Genomic DNA, 17,677 nt, shown 5'->3' on the forward strand with positions numbered 1-17,677 from the left:
AGGCTAATGCCATAATCTGTGCCAGTATCAATGCATTCAAATTTGAATTTGGGACTGGAGGAAGAAACCCCACTTTGTCCCCTAAAAATTCCAAAGGAATGAGTACATCATATCAAAAGTCTGGTGACTTTTAGTAAGTCTAACAGGCTGGACAAGAACAACATCATTGAAAGACAGCAAATATACAATACTCATAAAAAAGTGGAAAAACGACTGCATAATCTTGATGTCACAATTATGGAAAGCTTTAGCACAAATTCTGAAGATGAGAATAAATCATGGAGATAAATGCAATTAAACACTGCATGGATATACTGGAAGTGTTTTTCAGTATAAGAAATTTCTTTCCTAAGCATCAGGGTGAGCGTTACTGATAGAGGTGCTCAGAGACTCCTTCGAGGACTATCCGGTTCAAATTATTTTTTAATAGCAATCTTTTAGGATCAGAAAAATGTTTAACTTCGTTTTTGTCACAGACAATACAGTGATTTAATAAGACACCGTAGGGGGAAAAAACTTTGTACAATCTTAAGGACTAAAAAAATTAGAAAAAACTACAAGCCAAGTACTTAGGATTTCCTTGTAGGCATCAGCCATTTCTAACTGAACTGTCCAATACATCAATTGACTGCGTAGGAAATTACACTAGGCAGCTGCAAAAAGGATAATTGGAACATTGGAGCATAACCACAGACATTTCCAAGAGAAACAAGAAGATAATCATGACACTGTGCAAGCTATGAAGAGATCTAAATTCTAATTCTAAATATAGCTATATATGTCATCATCCTCTGTCAAAAAGAAGATTAATTAAAACTGAAACCTGTTCCAAGATATATTAATATAATCAGACACAAAGAAAAACCTGCCACACCAGAAAGAAACAGAATTTTATTTAGTCTAATAAACTGAGGGATATGAGAACACTACAAATGACAGCAAGTGAGAGAATGGGGGACAACACTCATGAAAAATAATAGCAATTAAACTGTAGAAACAATGAACAGTCAACAAAAAAGAGATGTAGGAAACCAGGTTTCTAACCTGACACACAGAGCATAAAGACCTTGTTAGCTGTAATATGTATTGACTTCATTTTTAGGAGACATTATTATTGACAATAGCTGCCAGTAAGAGCAGGCAACAGAACTCAGTTACTTCACGTATTCCTAAATAATGAAAAGTAATAGCTATAACACCATATACAGGGGGGAAAAAAAAAAAAAAAAAAAAAAGAACCTTATTGGAAGAAATTGAAGGCTTGTCCTTTATGAGAATAAATATTTCAAAAGCTTCTACCACAGGTTTTTTTTTTTGTTTATAAAAGAGGTACTTCCATATTCTGAAGCACAAGTTAAAAGACCTTGCACTAAGAAAGTATTTATATCTAGTTGTAAGACTGTGGGATGGCAGAGCAGTCTCATCACTTACAGAACAGAAGTATTCAATGTCAAAGGGGTCTGAACCTTACTTTAAAATGGTATTTTAATGTTTCATTGTTCTCTAATTTATTTGATCTAAACATTGTCTTCCTATAGAACATTATGTATTCTACACAACACTTCTATTAGCAGGTAAACTTACATACATGAGTACCTCAAATTCATTCTGCTAGCTATATAACAGGATGTTGCAAGTCACTAGATTTTAAAAACCAAGGTAGAATTCTTCTGTCAAGAGAAACACTACAGTGGAGAATTGGCTTTCAAGTTGTCTTCAGTAACTGATTTATCCTTAAAATGTTAGTAATTAATAACTTCTCCATTTCACTAATGGTTAAGCATTAGAGAAGCAAACAGTGATGAAGAAAGAATTATGAGAATTTTTAATGTGTATTATGTGTAAGATTAACTACTTAAAGGATCAGCTGTGTCAACCTGAGGTCTTCAAGTTCATCCATAATGCCTGTTTCTACTATGAAAATCTTGCCATTTGGTTAGACTATTAAAAAACAGAACAGAAAAAAAAGCATAGACAATCATTAGAATTCCAAGAAGTTTATGGATATTCCAGTTTTTTCTTCTTCAACCTTAATGAGGGCTTTTGAAACGCAAACTTTGTGCACCAGAAAAAAGCATGATAATAATGCTTTTGCATCACAAGCAGCTTTTTTGATAGCTGAATGTGCAGCAGATCTGGTGCTCTTAATCATTCATCAGGGAATGACTAGTAACAGAGAAGAACTAGTGAACAGCTCTGATCACAGATGACTAATGAACTAATGGTCACTAGTGGAGAGCCATCTTGCTTATCTTCCATTGAACATCTCCTGATCTGCCAGACTGCTGCAGCATTATCTGGGGGCTTTGCTAATCTCTTGCAAACTGTGCTGACCCAAATATAACCATACAGCCTAAGGCAATTTTTTCACGTAGCAACATGACTGGTTAACTAATAGCTGTATTTTCTGAAAGAGATGCTTGCTGGACACGGGATGGGGCAGGAAAGTGAAATCTAGGAAAAGAGAGCATAAAATAAGAATGGAGAGAGGAAAGCTGCAGAAATGGCTGAAATCTGCGTGGTAATGATAGCATGACCTAGGCTCATCTAGGAGTTCTCCTTTCACTTTTGCTCCCAAGATTTAATCTATTTTACAGAGGTAGCAGTTTAGTATTTATCTTGTATTAAAACTATGACATGTAACAGTTTTGCACAGTCAGCACACCATAAATATGCCAAGTTTTTCAGAAATATTCCTGGCAATAAAGGACTTGAGAGTTATAGTTGTGCATGAAGTAATTTGTGTATCCAGGACAGGCAGGACAAGTAGAATTACAGTTGTCATTATTTGCTTCCCTCCAATAACTAAATGACAAGCAATATAAATTTCAAAAATACTGATCTTCCTTACTTACCTGACTAGTGTTAGAAAAGAAACAAGAATGTAAATGAGTTTTAGGCCCTTCATAAGCATTCTGTCTGTCCTTCAGAAGTCAAAATTAAAAGCTGCTGATATAGATTCAGGGCTTCTTTTTCCTGTAACTACTGTCAATTCGTAATGTACACTCTTTCCAGTACCCACTTTGCTTCAGAACCAGAAGAAACTGCTCTGCAGAAATTTAAAGCTACATGCAGATATTAAGTTTCATGTTCAACTTACCTGCCAAAATTGGCTGGCAAAAACTCAAGAAAAGCATCATTCAGGTACAGCTGTGTTAGGTTTAACAGTTGAGAAAATCCATCTGGCAGCCTATATGGAAGTAAAACAATGTAGTACCTTTGTTACAATTATATTCAGGGCATTAAGTAGTATTTTCTTAAGCAACAGTATAGTACTGAAGCCTTACATATTGATAAAATTAAGGGGGAAAACTTCTCTGAAGTCACACTAGACAGTTGTTCTCCATAAGATGACTTTCAAAATTGAAATCTCAAGTATTGAGAAAAATGTCTTTTGCAAGTATTGAGAAAAATGTCTATAGGCAATAAAAAATGCAAATAAATGTAGCTTTGCTATGTACTTGTGATCTCCTGACATGTAATGTGAAAAAGGCATTCAGTAGAAACAACAGGATAAATTTAAAAATACACAACACCTTTTTTCCCCAGAAGAGATATGTTGTATCTGTGGCAGTGCTACTTCTGGCAAATTAATTCTGTCACTACAGCAGAAATGCATATTAAAGCAGAATTTTTCTTATTAAGAAAGGAAACTCTCTGCATGTTTTTTACACACAGAGAAGTGATGGATTTCAACAAGCTGACAAAGCTACACGGTATAATGAAGGTTAGGCCACATAGCCTATTAACTTTGGCAAAGCACTTTAATGAGATAGCTATACTGGATCACAGTGCAACAACGTTAATGAAGCTACTTCTCAGGTAACTCTGCTCTCACCTCCAAGGGCTGGCACATGTCTTGGGCAAATTTGAGACTCAGTAGTATTTGCACAAAATATAAAGCATCAAAAAAATTTACAAACTTACTTTGAAATTGGATTTACGCTTGCCTCAACAACTGTCAAGACTTTACAGTTTTTTATATTTTCTGGAAACTCCTGTATGCCTGCAAGATACAGAAAGAGGTAGAAAAACAGCCTTTAATTATTAGACTCCACCACATGCATAAAAATTACGCACATGAAACCACTAGCCATAAAAACTTTGATTCATTTAGCAACTAGTGAACTGTGTTTCTGATGTCTCATTTTACATACGGTTTTCATTCAAGAAACACTACTGTGCAATATCATGTTTTTTACTATACTACTCCTAAAGCTTTTCATGTTACAGGTTAGCAAGCAGCTCATCAAGCTACAAACACTGAATTCCCACTGCTTATTGCAAAATCTTAAAGTACTTGTGCTTTGGAGTGTACTTAAGATGAGAACCTCTGTCCCAGTATCATTTATTTTAAAAAAGACAACCACTTGGTAGCACGAAGTTTCCAACAGGATCTGTTTAGCAAATCCATGGCTTGTATAACATCCGGGTGAAACAGTAAGGCTTCAAATCTTGAAGTATGTTTACAGCTTCACAGTTCTGAACAGATACCCCAAAATGCAGGCATGCTTTCTGTATGCTTCATGTATGCTTGCTGTTAGCTTCTAGATCATTTGAGAGAAGGACAAAAAATACTCCAGCACACTTATGTTTGAAAATTAAAACAATAAATTAAAAATTAAAAACATTTTTTCCAAGGTTATCTCTGGAAATGCCAGAGTGGAGCTGAATTCTACATATCTGCCAAATCTGTATTTGACAGAAACTGATAAAGCAGGCCTTGAATATGGTATATCCACCACGTCAGAAGGAAATCAGTATTGAATCATTCTACCATGCAAGACCTTTACATCCATCTTTACTATATATATACTGTAAAAAAAAACCCACCCAAAAAACCACTGCTATCACAACTGCAGTTGCTTTTGCAACATGTTCTTATACCCTGGGACAGGTGGTTTTATTTTAAATATATTTGTCCTAAGTACAATAACCATTCATACTGATATCTTTCTACTTGGATTAAGAATACACTGTTGTTTGCAAGAAAAAAACCCCATATGCTAGTAAATAAAGTTAGTTTAAAATGAATTTTTTTTTTCCAGGTAACAAATCCTAGTTCTTCACCTTTGAGTTAATGCATGTAATTGTGTTTGTGAGTGCTTTATGTGGAAAGTGCAACTGAACCCAGGGAACAAGACCACTGAGAAGGAACTATACTCTGTGAACACTTGTTTTTAGATTATTGAGAGCATGAAATTTCATGCTGCTTGAAATGACATTAACAGTCCAGCTACAGAGAGACAAGGGCAGCATCACTTCTCATTCAGGCTGGCAGGTGGAACTTGGTTATGCCTCTCCATGAATCTTTTCTGAGAACACGTGGTTAAGCATCAATTGCTAAGTAATATTTTTACTTACTTAAGAAATTGCAGACTATTTGATGTTATCTTAAAGCTTGATTCTATGTTTGTGCAGTAACAAGACTGATCTGGTATTTCAGGACTTAAGAGATGGCAATAGACAAGAAAAGTAGTGACAAAACACATACTTTAATCAATTGGTGATAATGAGTGGCAAAGTCACTGTGCTGACTTTTTCATGAATTCAACTAAAGTAGTGACACCATTTCTTTCAAACTAGACTTTTAGGTCTTTCTTGACAGGAACTTGTTTGTCATACTACCATTGAAACTATTACTTTTGACCCATAGCAGGTATTGTACTCTATTACTGAGAGGTAAAAGGCAAGAAAAAACATTATGACATCCCGTTAATCCAGGTGCTCAAATACATATAAGTATCATGGACATTTTGGGGAAATAACTTGCTAAACTCAGAAGCAGAAGGGACCAGGAAGAACTGAACCATCAGTGGTAATACAGGCCAAGATTTCTGACACTTCTGCTTGACTATCATGCGTGTTCATGCATATGCACACGTGTAAATAAAAATACAGCTTTTCATATACTTTTATATATGTGTGTGTGCGTACGTGTTCACATGTGTGTGAGTTCAGCCATGTGACGTTTACTGGAGCTGTGAGTGGAGTCAAAGCAGAAGATGGCAACAGGATACTAATCTAATTTATTTCATTACTCAGTACAAAATCAAAACTAAAAAGGTAATATTTATAATGTAATAAAGTTTCATTTCTGTAAAGCAGTAATTTTATTTTCAAGTCCAAGAAAGATTAGGAAACTACCAAAGACAGACTAGAACTGTACCTTATCTATTGCTGTCATATAGTCACTACAAAGAGAAACACACTTCCAACAAACTTAAATATACATGATCTTAATTCCAGTTGTAGCAATAAACCTCTTTCAGCAAAAAGAATATCCATACATGGAAAGCATCTAACGTGGCACAATACCCTGAGCCTGTAGAGATGAAGTTACAGATGATTTGTATGAAGTGACCTTCTGGTGTCTGAAAAATAAATCAAGACCTCTTTATTGTTGAGGATAGAAATTTGCCTTCTTAAAATAAGTATTTACATTAATTAGAATAAACCACTGCTAAGCTCTTCCTTGGAGGCAGAGCTTGGAGGCAGAGAGTCTCACACTCACTCTGTGCCCTTAGTTTCACTGTTTGAATTGTGCTGAGAGATTCTCTAAGCTTAGTTTTTCTGGAAGATGATCACACTACTGGCCTCAGTTTGGTCCTGGGATGAAAAGATTGCTCTAGTCCAACACATTAAACCTTATGTTTGTAATATTGATACTAGTTTCCACTTTCTGTGTCATGAATTCATGGAAGGACAGAAAGCTTCAATTTGTGGTAACTACACAAAACCAAAACACATAGCACATCTTCTAGAGGGGAGAATGTCAATGTAAGCTTACTCTCAAAAGAACAGCCAAATAAAATATTAGCTATCCAAATACAGACATGTTAAATCAGCATGCTTTTGTATATAATCAGAGGACACTACCATAGTCTCCTGTTTGACTATGCCTTGGGCAAGAGGCAGCAACAGTTTTAACAACAAATTAGTAACAGAAATTCAACTGATATGAGAAACCTAACAATGGAGGAGCCTGGGAACTTAATTTTGCTTCCTCTTCAAGCCAGAATCATTATGATACATACCATTTTTACCAGCCTCACTCAGCACTTCACTACAGATAAATGGCCATCATTCAAAAGAGCACCATATTGAGAATGACAGCATGAAACACACCTAATATTTGTAATACACATTCGGAAGCTAGGAAAAAAAAAAAAAAATCAGGAGACTGCTACTCTCTACCACGTGATTGGAAGTTGCATTTACTAACTGGCTATATAACAATCTTCTGACCACTCCCTTTTCCGGAGCTATACTCCTGCGTGCAGCTACTGTTGGATCAGTGTTCTTTCATTTCTCTCACCAAGAAAACAAATTCAAAAAGCAACTATGAAAGAAGAATAAATAAGGCAGCAGAGAGATGCTGGAAAAATATATGAGGGATGGAAAACAGGGCTGTAAAGGGTGCTTTGTAAGAGGATTTGTTCCTTGTTTTTCTGCTTTTCATCTATCCTCATTGCTCTGAATCTTCTTCCCCATTAAGAAAACTCAGCAAATCTCAAGGGATTCTGTGACCACAGTATTTCTGCACTCATTTTTAACACTGTGCTAATTAATCCATTTGATAGCCAACTCAATCCTTCTGTGAGCCTCTCATTAAGTGAGTACTGCAAATTGAGATCCACATTCCTTTCTAAATCCTATTTTTCTTTGGGGTTTTTTACTGGTTTCTTGATACACTGATACTCAAGGATTATAGAAGACAGTGCAACAGATCACCTGGTCTGTTGCAGCCTTATTCCACTTCTATTGAAAAGCATTACATGGACAGGTTCTTCAACATATCATTCATTTTGTACTTTACATGGTAACAACCACTTTTTGTGGCCAACGTGCCCAACACGTTTCAGTGCTCAATTGGTTTACAGATCACACTTACTGTTTTCCAAAAAAATACAAACCATTGTGCCTGTGGACATGAACATTTGCCAAGCACAGTAGGACAAAATATGTTTTGCTGATCATCTTTAACCACCAGATCCAAACTGAATTGGGAGCAAAGTTCTTTATGTAGTGTAGTTTATCACAAAGGTTATATTTTTGTAATAGCTTTCAGCATTTACTTGTCTGTTCCTTCCTCCCTGTTTTCCCAAATTTCAAGCACTTTTAAACTCACTGGCCAGTTTCTATCAAAAACAACACCAAGCCCCTCAACAACAACAAAAAAACCCACCCCAAACAAACAAAAAACCACAACAAACAAACAAAAACAAAACAAAGAAACCCTAGAAGAATGTTTAAGAAAATTTGGCAGTAAGGTAAGGAAAGGAATTTAAAATTCTTGTCTGGACGAAGCCAAAAGCAAAAAACATTCATCATTCAGAACTCTACTTGGCAAAACCTCACCATCTAACCTTGTGGTATTCAATCATTATCCAAGACCAGCTGTGGCGCATGCCCAAAGGACATACCAAAAAGGTCATACAGGGATTTCGGGTCAACAGACACAAATCTGGAGGTAATCAACCTCAGTTCTTCATCACATAACGTGACTGAAATACAGAATTTCACCTGATTTATAACTCTTTGGAGAGCAATGGGGTTTTTTTGGCATAGCCTGTTGGAGCAAGTGTGCACAAATGTCCTTCTGCCTGGATTAAGGACTGTAAGTGTAATTGGGGTCCCCCTCACCATCTGGAGTTACACTCATCTCCTCCCCTACACAGCACAATCCTCTCCCTATCACTAGGGTCAGTGTAACTTGCAGACCAGGAGAAAAAACTGAGACAATTTTTTCTCTCCATCAGGTAAGATTTTTTTCACTCAAATACTGGCAATTCCACATCTATAGAAAATTGTGGAAGTCAGATCCACTGTTGGCAGAATCCTTTACTGCAAATGGATCTCAGTGCTGACAGCCCTGCATGCTACTGCTTCAGCCCAAATGCAGATGGGGGCTTGCTCTGCGGCTCACACTGTGGTCATATTTTAATTCAGAAACAAATGCTCAAACTTCCATGTCCCGACTTCAGTTACAGAAACCACCACTGCTATACAGCAGTGGCAGTCCCTACTGATTTGTAGTACTATTTGTAGAGAGTTACAGTTCTTCTCACACAGAAACATTTTAAATATGCTTAAATAGGAGAAAGGAAAAAGTATTGGTTCAATCCCTAAAAAGCAGAGCAAGAAAATCACTAACACATATGAGACCTCTAGAAGCCATATGGGTGATGCTCCCAAAGGAATCTGTAGCTAGACCTTTCAGTTTGTGGACAATGTGAGAGAAAAAAAAATTCTCTCCAGACAGCAGGCACACTAAAAAGCTCTCTTGGAGAAAAATACATGAAACTACAGCCTGCTATGCACTTACTCCACTCTGCACCCTTACAAGTATAGAGAACACAGAGGCAAACATATAGGTTCAGTTTGTGTGAATACAAATGACCTGCTTTTTTCTCTCAGCTAGTCTATTTATCCTGGGTTTAAGTTCTGGGCAAGCAGCTCCACCATAAAAAGAGAGGCAAGCTGTTGTTTGTGGGTTTTCCCCTCAGGCCTCTGTTTCAACTGTCCTTCAAGCCCATATGAATCTAACACAGCAAAATATTTTTAAGAATATATGCCACAAATCTCCCAAAAAATATGAAAGATCTGTTTGCAAAAGCCGAAATTTTAAACAGAAATTTACAGTACCAGTCACAGTCTGTATTCTTACATATTTATGTCTTTTACTTTAATGTGGGATTGCTGCATACCTTCTAAACTAAAACTAGCACTTTTCATTATTCAAAGTAAGCAGTGTATTAGAACCCAAACAATTCAATACACAGTACTGACCCACCCATCCTTACCTTTTGAACATTCATTCCTGTTCCCAAATTCTTTCCCTGCTGCAGCTGGTTTCAGACCCACCAGCAACTCAGGTTTACATGAGATGCAAAGCTCATCTGTAGGACAGCAGTAACACCTTTCCAATTACAGTTTGGGGGTTTGTGGTGTTTATTGCTTTTATACTCATGTACTAGCACAGGTAAGACAGTGCAGCAAACACATAAGAGTCTTCCAAGCATTCCTCTTCAAACCATTTGAAAGACCTTCAATTTCTAGAGTAAGGTCTCTCTAGGCCTGTTCTAGCCATGTCTCCTACATAATGTAAATGAGAAAGAGTATGAGTAGCAAGACGGGTTCCTCAGTGCCTGTTCTGTGGAAAAAAAGGATAGCCAGTAATTCTGCTTCTTGAAGACATGTCTGACACACTAATTTACATAAACCTAAACATGCCAGGGCAGGGTAAAACTGCAAAATGTGGAACACTAGCAGAGTTGCGGACAACAGTTGTGTTCATAATGCTGTTTTGGACAATTTCCAAGGTTATACGGTTTTCAACTATGTCTAATTCGTGGATGGAGTGCTGTCAAGTACCCAGAGAAGCATGAAACACAACCACTGGGAAGCTTCTTTGCTTTTCCCTGCCCTGTCCCCTACTACCCTGGACTGCAAAATCAGTGCCATCACTTTCAGCTGTTACATGACAACTGTCACTCAAAGCACACCCTGTTACAAAAACTAAGATACAAGTTTCTCCTTTGGTGAATTGCATAGTGATGGTAGTGACAGCACCATTGGCTATGGTAAGTTCTGCGTGGGCTAAGCACTAGGTTTGAACTGGGCAAGGGGTTCCTGGAGTCAGGAAAAACTGAGTAACAGCCGAGAGACCTGTCAGGACTGCCAGGAAACAGCCAAGTCCCAGCAGTTTTTGCAAGCAAGGCTGCAGCGGAGAAAGGAATAACTAGGGGCAAGCAAACAGGGGAGACTTAAATGGGTACAGTGAGAGACCGGGAGTGTGAGGAACAGGACATGCGGCATCAGAAGGACGTGGCAGAGGGGTCTGTGTGGCAGTTCATGAGGAACGGCACAGAGGAGGAGCCACTCCGTCCTACTGAGTGGTCAACATGCAACAACCTTTTTTTGGCAACAAAATTGGTGTCTACCCATTGCAACTGCTGGGCTGAGGATGAAACCCAGACAGAGAGGTCACCTCCTCAGGTAGATGCCTACACCCAAACAGACCTCCTGAAGTCTCAGAGAGCTATCCAAACCCTCAGCTGCAGGGAACTCCAGAATCTGGGAGCCCCACTAGAACACAAAGGTAGAGTTAAGTGCCACGGTTGCAACTGTGCCAAGACAGAGAAGCTTCATTGCATAAAGTGCTCACTAGGCAGCATACCATCTGGGAATGTAAGCAGAAGATTGATTCCAGTATTAAGCTCTCACACAGGCAGGGTGATAACCCTGCCTTAAATCCTTGGGAGATGAAAGTAAGTTAGCATCCAACCCAAGCCGGTAGGCTCAGCTAATTCGCAAGGCAAGGGAGAACATGTGGGAACCCAGAGTGCAGAGAATATTTCTCTGCCTGTTTTGAGGGGTTTCACCCCCCTGAACAACACAGCTTTTGACCTCTGTCCATGGAAAAAACTGCCTACTATTAGAAAAGAACTAGAAACTAAACTAGTGTAAATTAGGTGACAGACTACTATGTAAGATTCTCACAGGTGAAATTTTAGAGGTTTCGGGTCTGTTAATGTAGTAAATAGATAAAAGCAAAAAACATCAAAATGGAGGATTGTTGTTGTTCTCCCAACCTTAAAAGCAAAAAACATCAAAATGGAGGATTGTTGTTGCTCTCCAAACCTTCTTCTTCTTCTTCTACTACTCCATATTCTGCAGTAAAAGTAGTTTGGGATGATTGGACAAAGAATTCCGCAGTTCCTGGCTGTGTTACTAAATAATTGGTAGAAAAGTAAAAATAATGTACGTTTTTAGTAACCATTGCTTGATTTACCTTTAAAAAGGCAGTTTAATCTTGATAATTCGGCTTTTCTCCAGTATGCTCTGCTTTGTGCTATGTCTGGATCATACTAGTGACTCTTTTTCTCTGGTAAGACTTAACTATCTAGAAGCAGTGAAGGCTGAGAGTCCCGTTTGTCTCTGGAACTCCTAGCAAGGACTTTAAAAACTCCCATCAGGAGAGATTTGATTACAGCACGATCAGTGTCAAGAACAGACTCTTGTCTCAGCTCAGAGCAGGAGAAAAAAATGTTTCCTATGCTACCAATGCGCCCCTAAAAAATAGATATGATGTTCTGAAGCTAGAAGAAGAATCTCTGATAGGTAGTCAAGATCCAGAAAAAGAGAATTCTACTAAATTCATACAGTCATCTTCAGGGTGACCTAATTACGGCCTTCCAGGACCTGAAGGCCCATACAAGAAAGGTGGAGAGGGACTTTTTCCAAGAGCATGTAGTGTTACAGGACATGGTTGGGATGGGACTAGGTTTAGACTTGATGCTAGGAAGAAAGTCTTTACTGTGAGGGTGGTGAAATCTTGCTGCCCAGAGAAGCTGTGGAAGTGTCCTTCCCTGGAAGTACTTAAGGCTGGGTTTGGATGGGGCTCTCAGCAACCTGTTCTAGTGAAAAATGTCCCTGCTCCTGCCAATGGAGTTGAAATTAGATGATCTTTAAAGTCCCTTCCAACACAAATCGTTCTATTCTATGATCCTATTCTTTGCCGTCTTTACATGTAAATCCACATCTACAAACCCCATAATTACTTTTACAATACCTTTTCTGCATTACAAAAATTTCTTTTGAGTCCAGGAAGACATTTTTAATAAACTTAATTCAAAATTTCAGATATATATACCCAAATTTCATATTCAAAACCTATCTGCATTGAAATTTCATTCCATTCGCATCCTCTCATACACACAGATTATTTTATTGTGAACAGACAGATTCTTTTCAGTACCTTCAATAAGACAATGTATTTAAGAAAAAGTACAACTAACACTTGAAAAAAAACTTTAAATAGAAGGGCTGCCTACATTTAGGGTACATTTATAACCTCTATACAGGGATACGTTATCACAGAGCTACAGACTCAGAACTCTGCAGAAAATCAATTATCTTTCATTTCACTATCCTGGATGATTTAAAAACCCTGCTCCTGTCTGCCCCTCTGTTAGTATAAATAGAGAAATAGCAAATTTACAGCAAGTTATTTTGTATTCAGGATCTTCCTCTCTTACTTCTTCCTGCAGAAAATAAAACTTGGATCTGTCTCCCTCTATCAACTAGAAACAATTCTCAATTCCTTGGAAAAGCCATATTCCTAAATGTACCAGATGGGCAACAGAAGACTGGATAGTTTCTTGAATTCTCATTCTCTTAACTCCCCAACTTCTGGCACACAGCATATTAAAGATAGTTTGCCAAATCAACAGATTATTTTAGAACACTGAAGAAAACATATTTGATCTCAATTTGTATCTGTTAACAAAATTCTTTAAAATTGCTGGAATAACTTTATAGGCAGATATGCCTGGAGGCAGGGGGGTGAGGGGAGGGGAATTTTCTTAGGTTTGGTTTGTCTATTTTTCATGAAGATTCTTTGCCATACAGAATAACAAACTGACATGAGTAAATTTGCTGTACCATCACTGTGAAAGAAAACGCACCTAAATATCTAAGAGACTATGAAGGTACTGTTATTTCCAAAGCCCCAGGTTACTTTTGGTCTTGCTAGTTATTTTCTCATCTTGCTGTTTAATGCTCTAAAGGCCTGAATAATATGGAACTTAAAAATTCAATCATTTTCTTTCACTACCTGCATGGAGGGAAAAGTAGATAATCTCAGTGCTTCCCACTAGAGTAACTCCACAGACACAAGCAATTTCAAGTGCATTTCCCAGGCTTCCAGAAAAGCCTGATTTTCCTGGCAGTCAGCTCATCCTATGTTTCGGCCTTTCAAGCCACTTGATTCTAGTAACCTGTAAAGCTAACTCTTCTGTACATTTATATATGCCATCAGACACTGTACATAAATACTTTCCCTCTTCTTCGAACAAGAGGCAAAAATATTTCCTTGACATTCTTCCACATTGCCCTAGATGCACGTTAAGGCTGGCATTCCAGAACCACAAGGAAATTATTGTTCCCTAAAGTTTAACCCTGAAAGACACTGATTTAGGGGTGAAAAGTGGTGTTGCGGGGTTTTTTGGTGGGTGGGGTTTTTTTCCCCCTGTAGAGCTGTCAATACATAAAAAAATTAGCCATACAGGATTAAAAATGTTTTCATTTCCTTTAGCCTCATAAATAAAACATTAATTAAAATTAATTTTTCTATACTGGCCTCACATTCTATATGCTGCATCTTCTCTAAGATGTAACCCATGAGGTTACAGGGCTGGGAGAAAAGGCATCTCTCAATGCTTTGTATAGTGCAGGATGTAATTTCCGGTAGGTAATGCAGGAATGCAGTTTATTTATTGAACCATTTGTTCAAGTGTCATTTCATCTTTGTGACTAGGATAGCATTAGACTTCAGCTAAAAATTTCAGAATTGAAGTGTATCTGGAAGGAAGCAATGGAATACCTCTGATATTAAGGGTTCACAGTAGCCTTGGGAATCAGGTTAAAATGCCAGAAAAGGACAGTGGATGTCCTCACTACCAAAAACCTACAGAATTTATTGATTACTACCAATAATAAAAGCGGAGTTAAGACTAACTCTAGCCTATGCTTGCTGCACATATAGCAGCAACTTGGTATTTTTAGGCTATACTTGCGCCACAACTGCTTCAGCAGCCATGGATACATTCCAGACCATGCTCTTATACAAAGACTTCTGTATACCCCACAACACACAACTATTAAGGGCTGGTACTCTAACTCAGCACATGTCTCAAAACATACATCACTTTAAACAGTAGATAAACTGACAGGGAAGTAGCCAAATGAAGATTTGTAAATAAAAAAGCCACCCTGTCTGGCTCAAGGAGTCCCAATAAGAGAAGGTGCTGGACTGAGAGCATACAGGGAAACATGCATGTCTCCTGGCTTCCAGTATCTCGCTAAATTTTCCCTAGGCTTCTACTTTTGGTCACTGTTGGAGACAGGCCACTAGATTAGATGAATTCTTGTTCTGATAAAATGTTATTAAATATTCTTAAGTATCAGCATTTGCACATCTGCTGTGTCTCTGTTAGAGAGTTTTATATATCATGTGTATGAATCCAAAAACATTTAAGTCAGAAATTAAAAGCGCAAGATTTTTCACATGCTATTAAAGCACCATAAAGATTGCTTTCTTGGATTAACACTTTTCATGTAACGGATCTGCTACCTTGAAAAATTCCTGTGATTTTGATCTTTCATCTAAATATCAAATATTAAGCATACACATATATATATGCAGGCAATTCAACTTGGAGAACTGGATGCTCTCCCATGCAACAGCTCTCACTCCGTGAGCCAGATTGCAATTCATTAGTAATTTCAAAACATTTTAAATCTGAAACTTAGTTTTTCATTTTCTCATCAACTCTTTAGAAAATTACATACTTTGGTCAATACATTTGATTACATCTATACCAGAAACAGCTCAAATATTTTACGTGAAAGTCCTATCATATTTCATGTATACTGGTATTTGATAACTGAAGCCTAACCAAATACAACCTCTGTATGTAAAAATACAACCTTTAAAAATAAATGCATATTTGTTCTCAAGGCATCTGCACTGCATGATTTAGCCCAACCCATCACAGAAAGAAACACTTAATGGTATAGCAATACTTCAAGAAGAATAGAGGAACTATCACCACTCACTTGCCACAACCACAGGAATCTGAGAAACACACCATTGTTTTAGAATTCAGCATCTGTCGTCATTCTGCACTTCTGGGGACTAATACTTATATTTTTTTTATAAACTAAAGGAAAGCAATTCTTTCCACTGAAGTCCACTGCTTCTACATTCTATTCTTTTGATACATAACAGAAAAAGGAAGAATTGGAGATTTTTATACATTTTGCTACTCTTAGAAAACTAGTAAAATACCTCCTATTTACAGACACCCATCAGAACAATGAGGAAGCGAGCAGTAAATTCTTACAAAGAGTAAAACAGACACAAGGGACGAGAGTAGGCTTGCAGTTGTCAAGAGAAAAATTTTCCATGGTTGCAACAGCAGAGAGGAAAAGAGAAAGGGAAAGGCACTTATGCCAACAAACTAAGGTCTCAAATAATACCAAGTATATTACAGAATAAACAGCACTATTTCTTACTTCACCCAGCAGGAACAAACAGGAATTCTAATTTGTTTCTTTTAATTTTGCAGAGGTTTTAGAACTACTGGAAGATAGTATGGCCCCAGTAAACAAGCTTGTAACCTCAGAACTATTTTTTACGTTCAACACTAGTCAGAGAAGCTATCCAAATGGAGAGAAGCCTGAGAACAGGCACATGATAATAGTTTAAATAAGCTCGTACCTCCTGCCATTTCTCTGAAGTGTGTTAAAAAAACCCCCAAGCTCTAGAAACAGAGTCATCGTTTACTGGGATAGCATATCATATGCCTCAGAGGAACAAGTGCTCTTTCAGCAGCTCTCTGTAGGCTTAGCTCAGGGCCATGCCACTTTAGACAGACAAGTAGCTCCCTGGCTTCAGCCGCCTATTTACGTACATGAGCTATGGAATTTCCCAACAGCAACACTCAGATCCCCTTTTGCTGCTTTTAAGTCTTCTGCACTGAGAACTCATGTTGCAAACAGTTAATACGTTCAACAGTTCAGTCCAGGACAAAAAGATGGTTCTTTCTCTGTTGTGTGTTACTGTGACAGTAGTTTGAAGGCCAGTGTTTTTTAAGAAAGACTATCAATCCACTTGTACCAGGAACAGATCCATGACAACGAGGCCAATTTATCACACTAAACACTGTGTTCATTAAGCAGAAATAACAGAATACCTATTTAAGTACAGATTGGGCTACAACAACCAACCAAGGAAATACCAACACCTCAACAACTGGAATGCTTTCTTCATAAAGCAAAACTTACTTCACTTTGTGGGGTCCTAATTAGCTAGCAGCCCAAATAAAACAATAAACTGAAGGACAAAATCTTTGGAATATTTTTGTAATTCTTATTTTCAAGTGTTATTTCAATGAGGTGTTCTCTTACTTAACTCCGAATTAGTAAGACAAAACTACTATATTCTCCTCAATTAGCATGATTTCTTCTCTCTCAAATAAGTCACACAACTAAGTTCAATGACAGTGTTATTTCAATTTCCTCACAGTTGCACATATCTGCCAGCTTGCCAAAGCAGCACCATGTATAAAACAAAAACCCCATGTATAGAACACCTGGCTGACAACATTTCCTAACTTATAAAAGTCTGACTTACACAGAATGATAGATTTTTAACAAATCGGACAAGTGAACCAAGTCATGTCTATGGACACATAAATACATCTCCCCATGCAACAGAGGTTACCCTCCCCAGAGCAGGACAGAAAACCTAAGTCCTAATATACTACAATTTTCCAACAGCTTATTAAAATAAACCAAAACCAATTTTCATATGAAACAAATTATAACAATAAAATCCAGCAAAACTTACAAAGTTCTTGTGAAAACTCTCTTCAGTATAGTGACAGATGACAGAAGTTATTAAAAGTAACTAATCTTATGTATTTTGAGACAATATAAAGTGCCAGACAGCATTGTCTACAAACCAATCAATGTGAGAGATACAAGTAAATATCACAACCAGATCATAAAAGATCATCTTTCAGTGTAAGCAGGGATTTAGAGTAGTAACTTAAAAACTACTAGCTGTATAGCTTATAGAAATTACAGTTTCACTAGTGTCTTTGTA

At 37.5% G+C, this 17,677-nt stretch overlaps 1 protein-coding gene across 9 annotated transcripts in view; it reads right to left on the reverse strand.

Annotated features, from left to right (window-relative positions):
• Window positions 1–17,677, reverse strand: part of ERBIN (erbb2 interacting protein) — a 119,494-nt gene that overhangs the window by 43,280 nt on the left and 58,537 nt on the right. For all 9 annotated transcript variants that reach the window (XM_039567821.1, XM_039567820.1, XM_010395342.4 and 6 more), the window contains 2 exons: window positions 3,928–4,006; window positions 3,101–3,190 (listed from right to left, as the gene is read on the reverse strand). In XM_039567821.1, the coding sequence (XP_039423755.1) occupies window positions 3,101–3,190; window positions 3,928–4,006 (169 nt within the window). The remainder of the gene's footprint in view (window positions 1–3,100; window positions 3,191–3,927; window positions 4,007–17,677) is intronic.

Source organism: Corvus cornix, chromosome Z (assembly GCF_000738735.6).
Source record: "Corvus cornix cornix isolate S_Up_H32 chromosome Z, ASM73873v5, whole genome shotgun sequence".
NCBI classification, from domain to species: domain Eukaryota; kingdom Metazoa; phylum Chordata; class Aves; order Passeriformes; family Corvidae; genus Corvus; species Corvus cornix.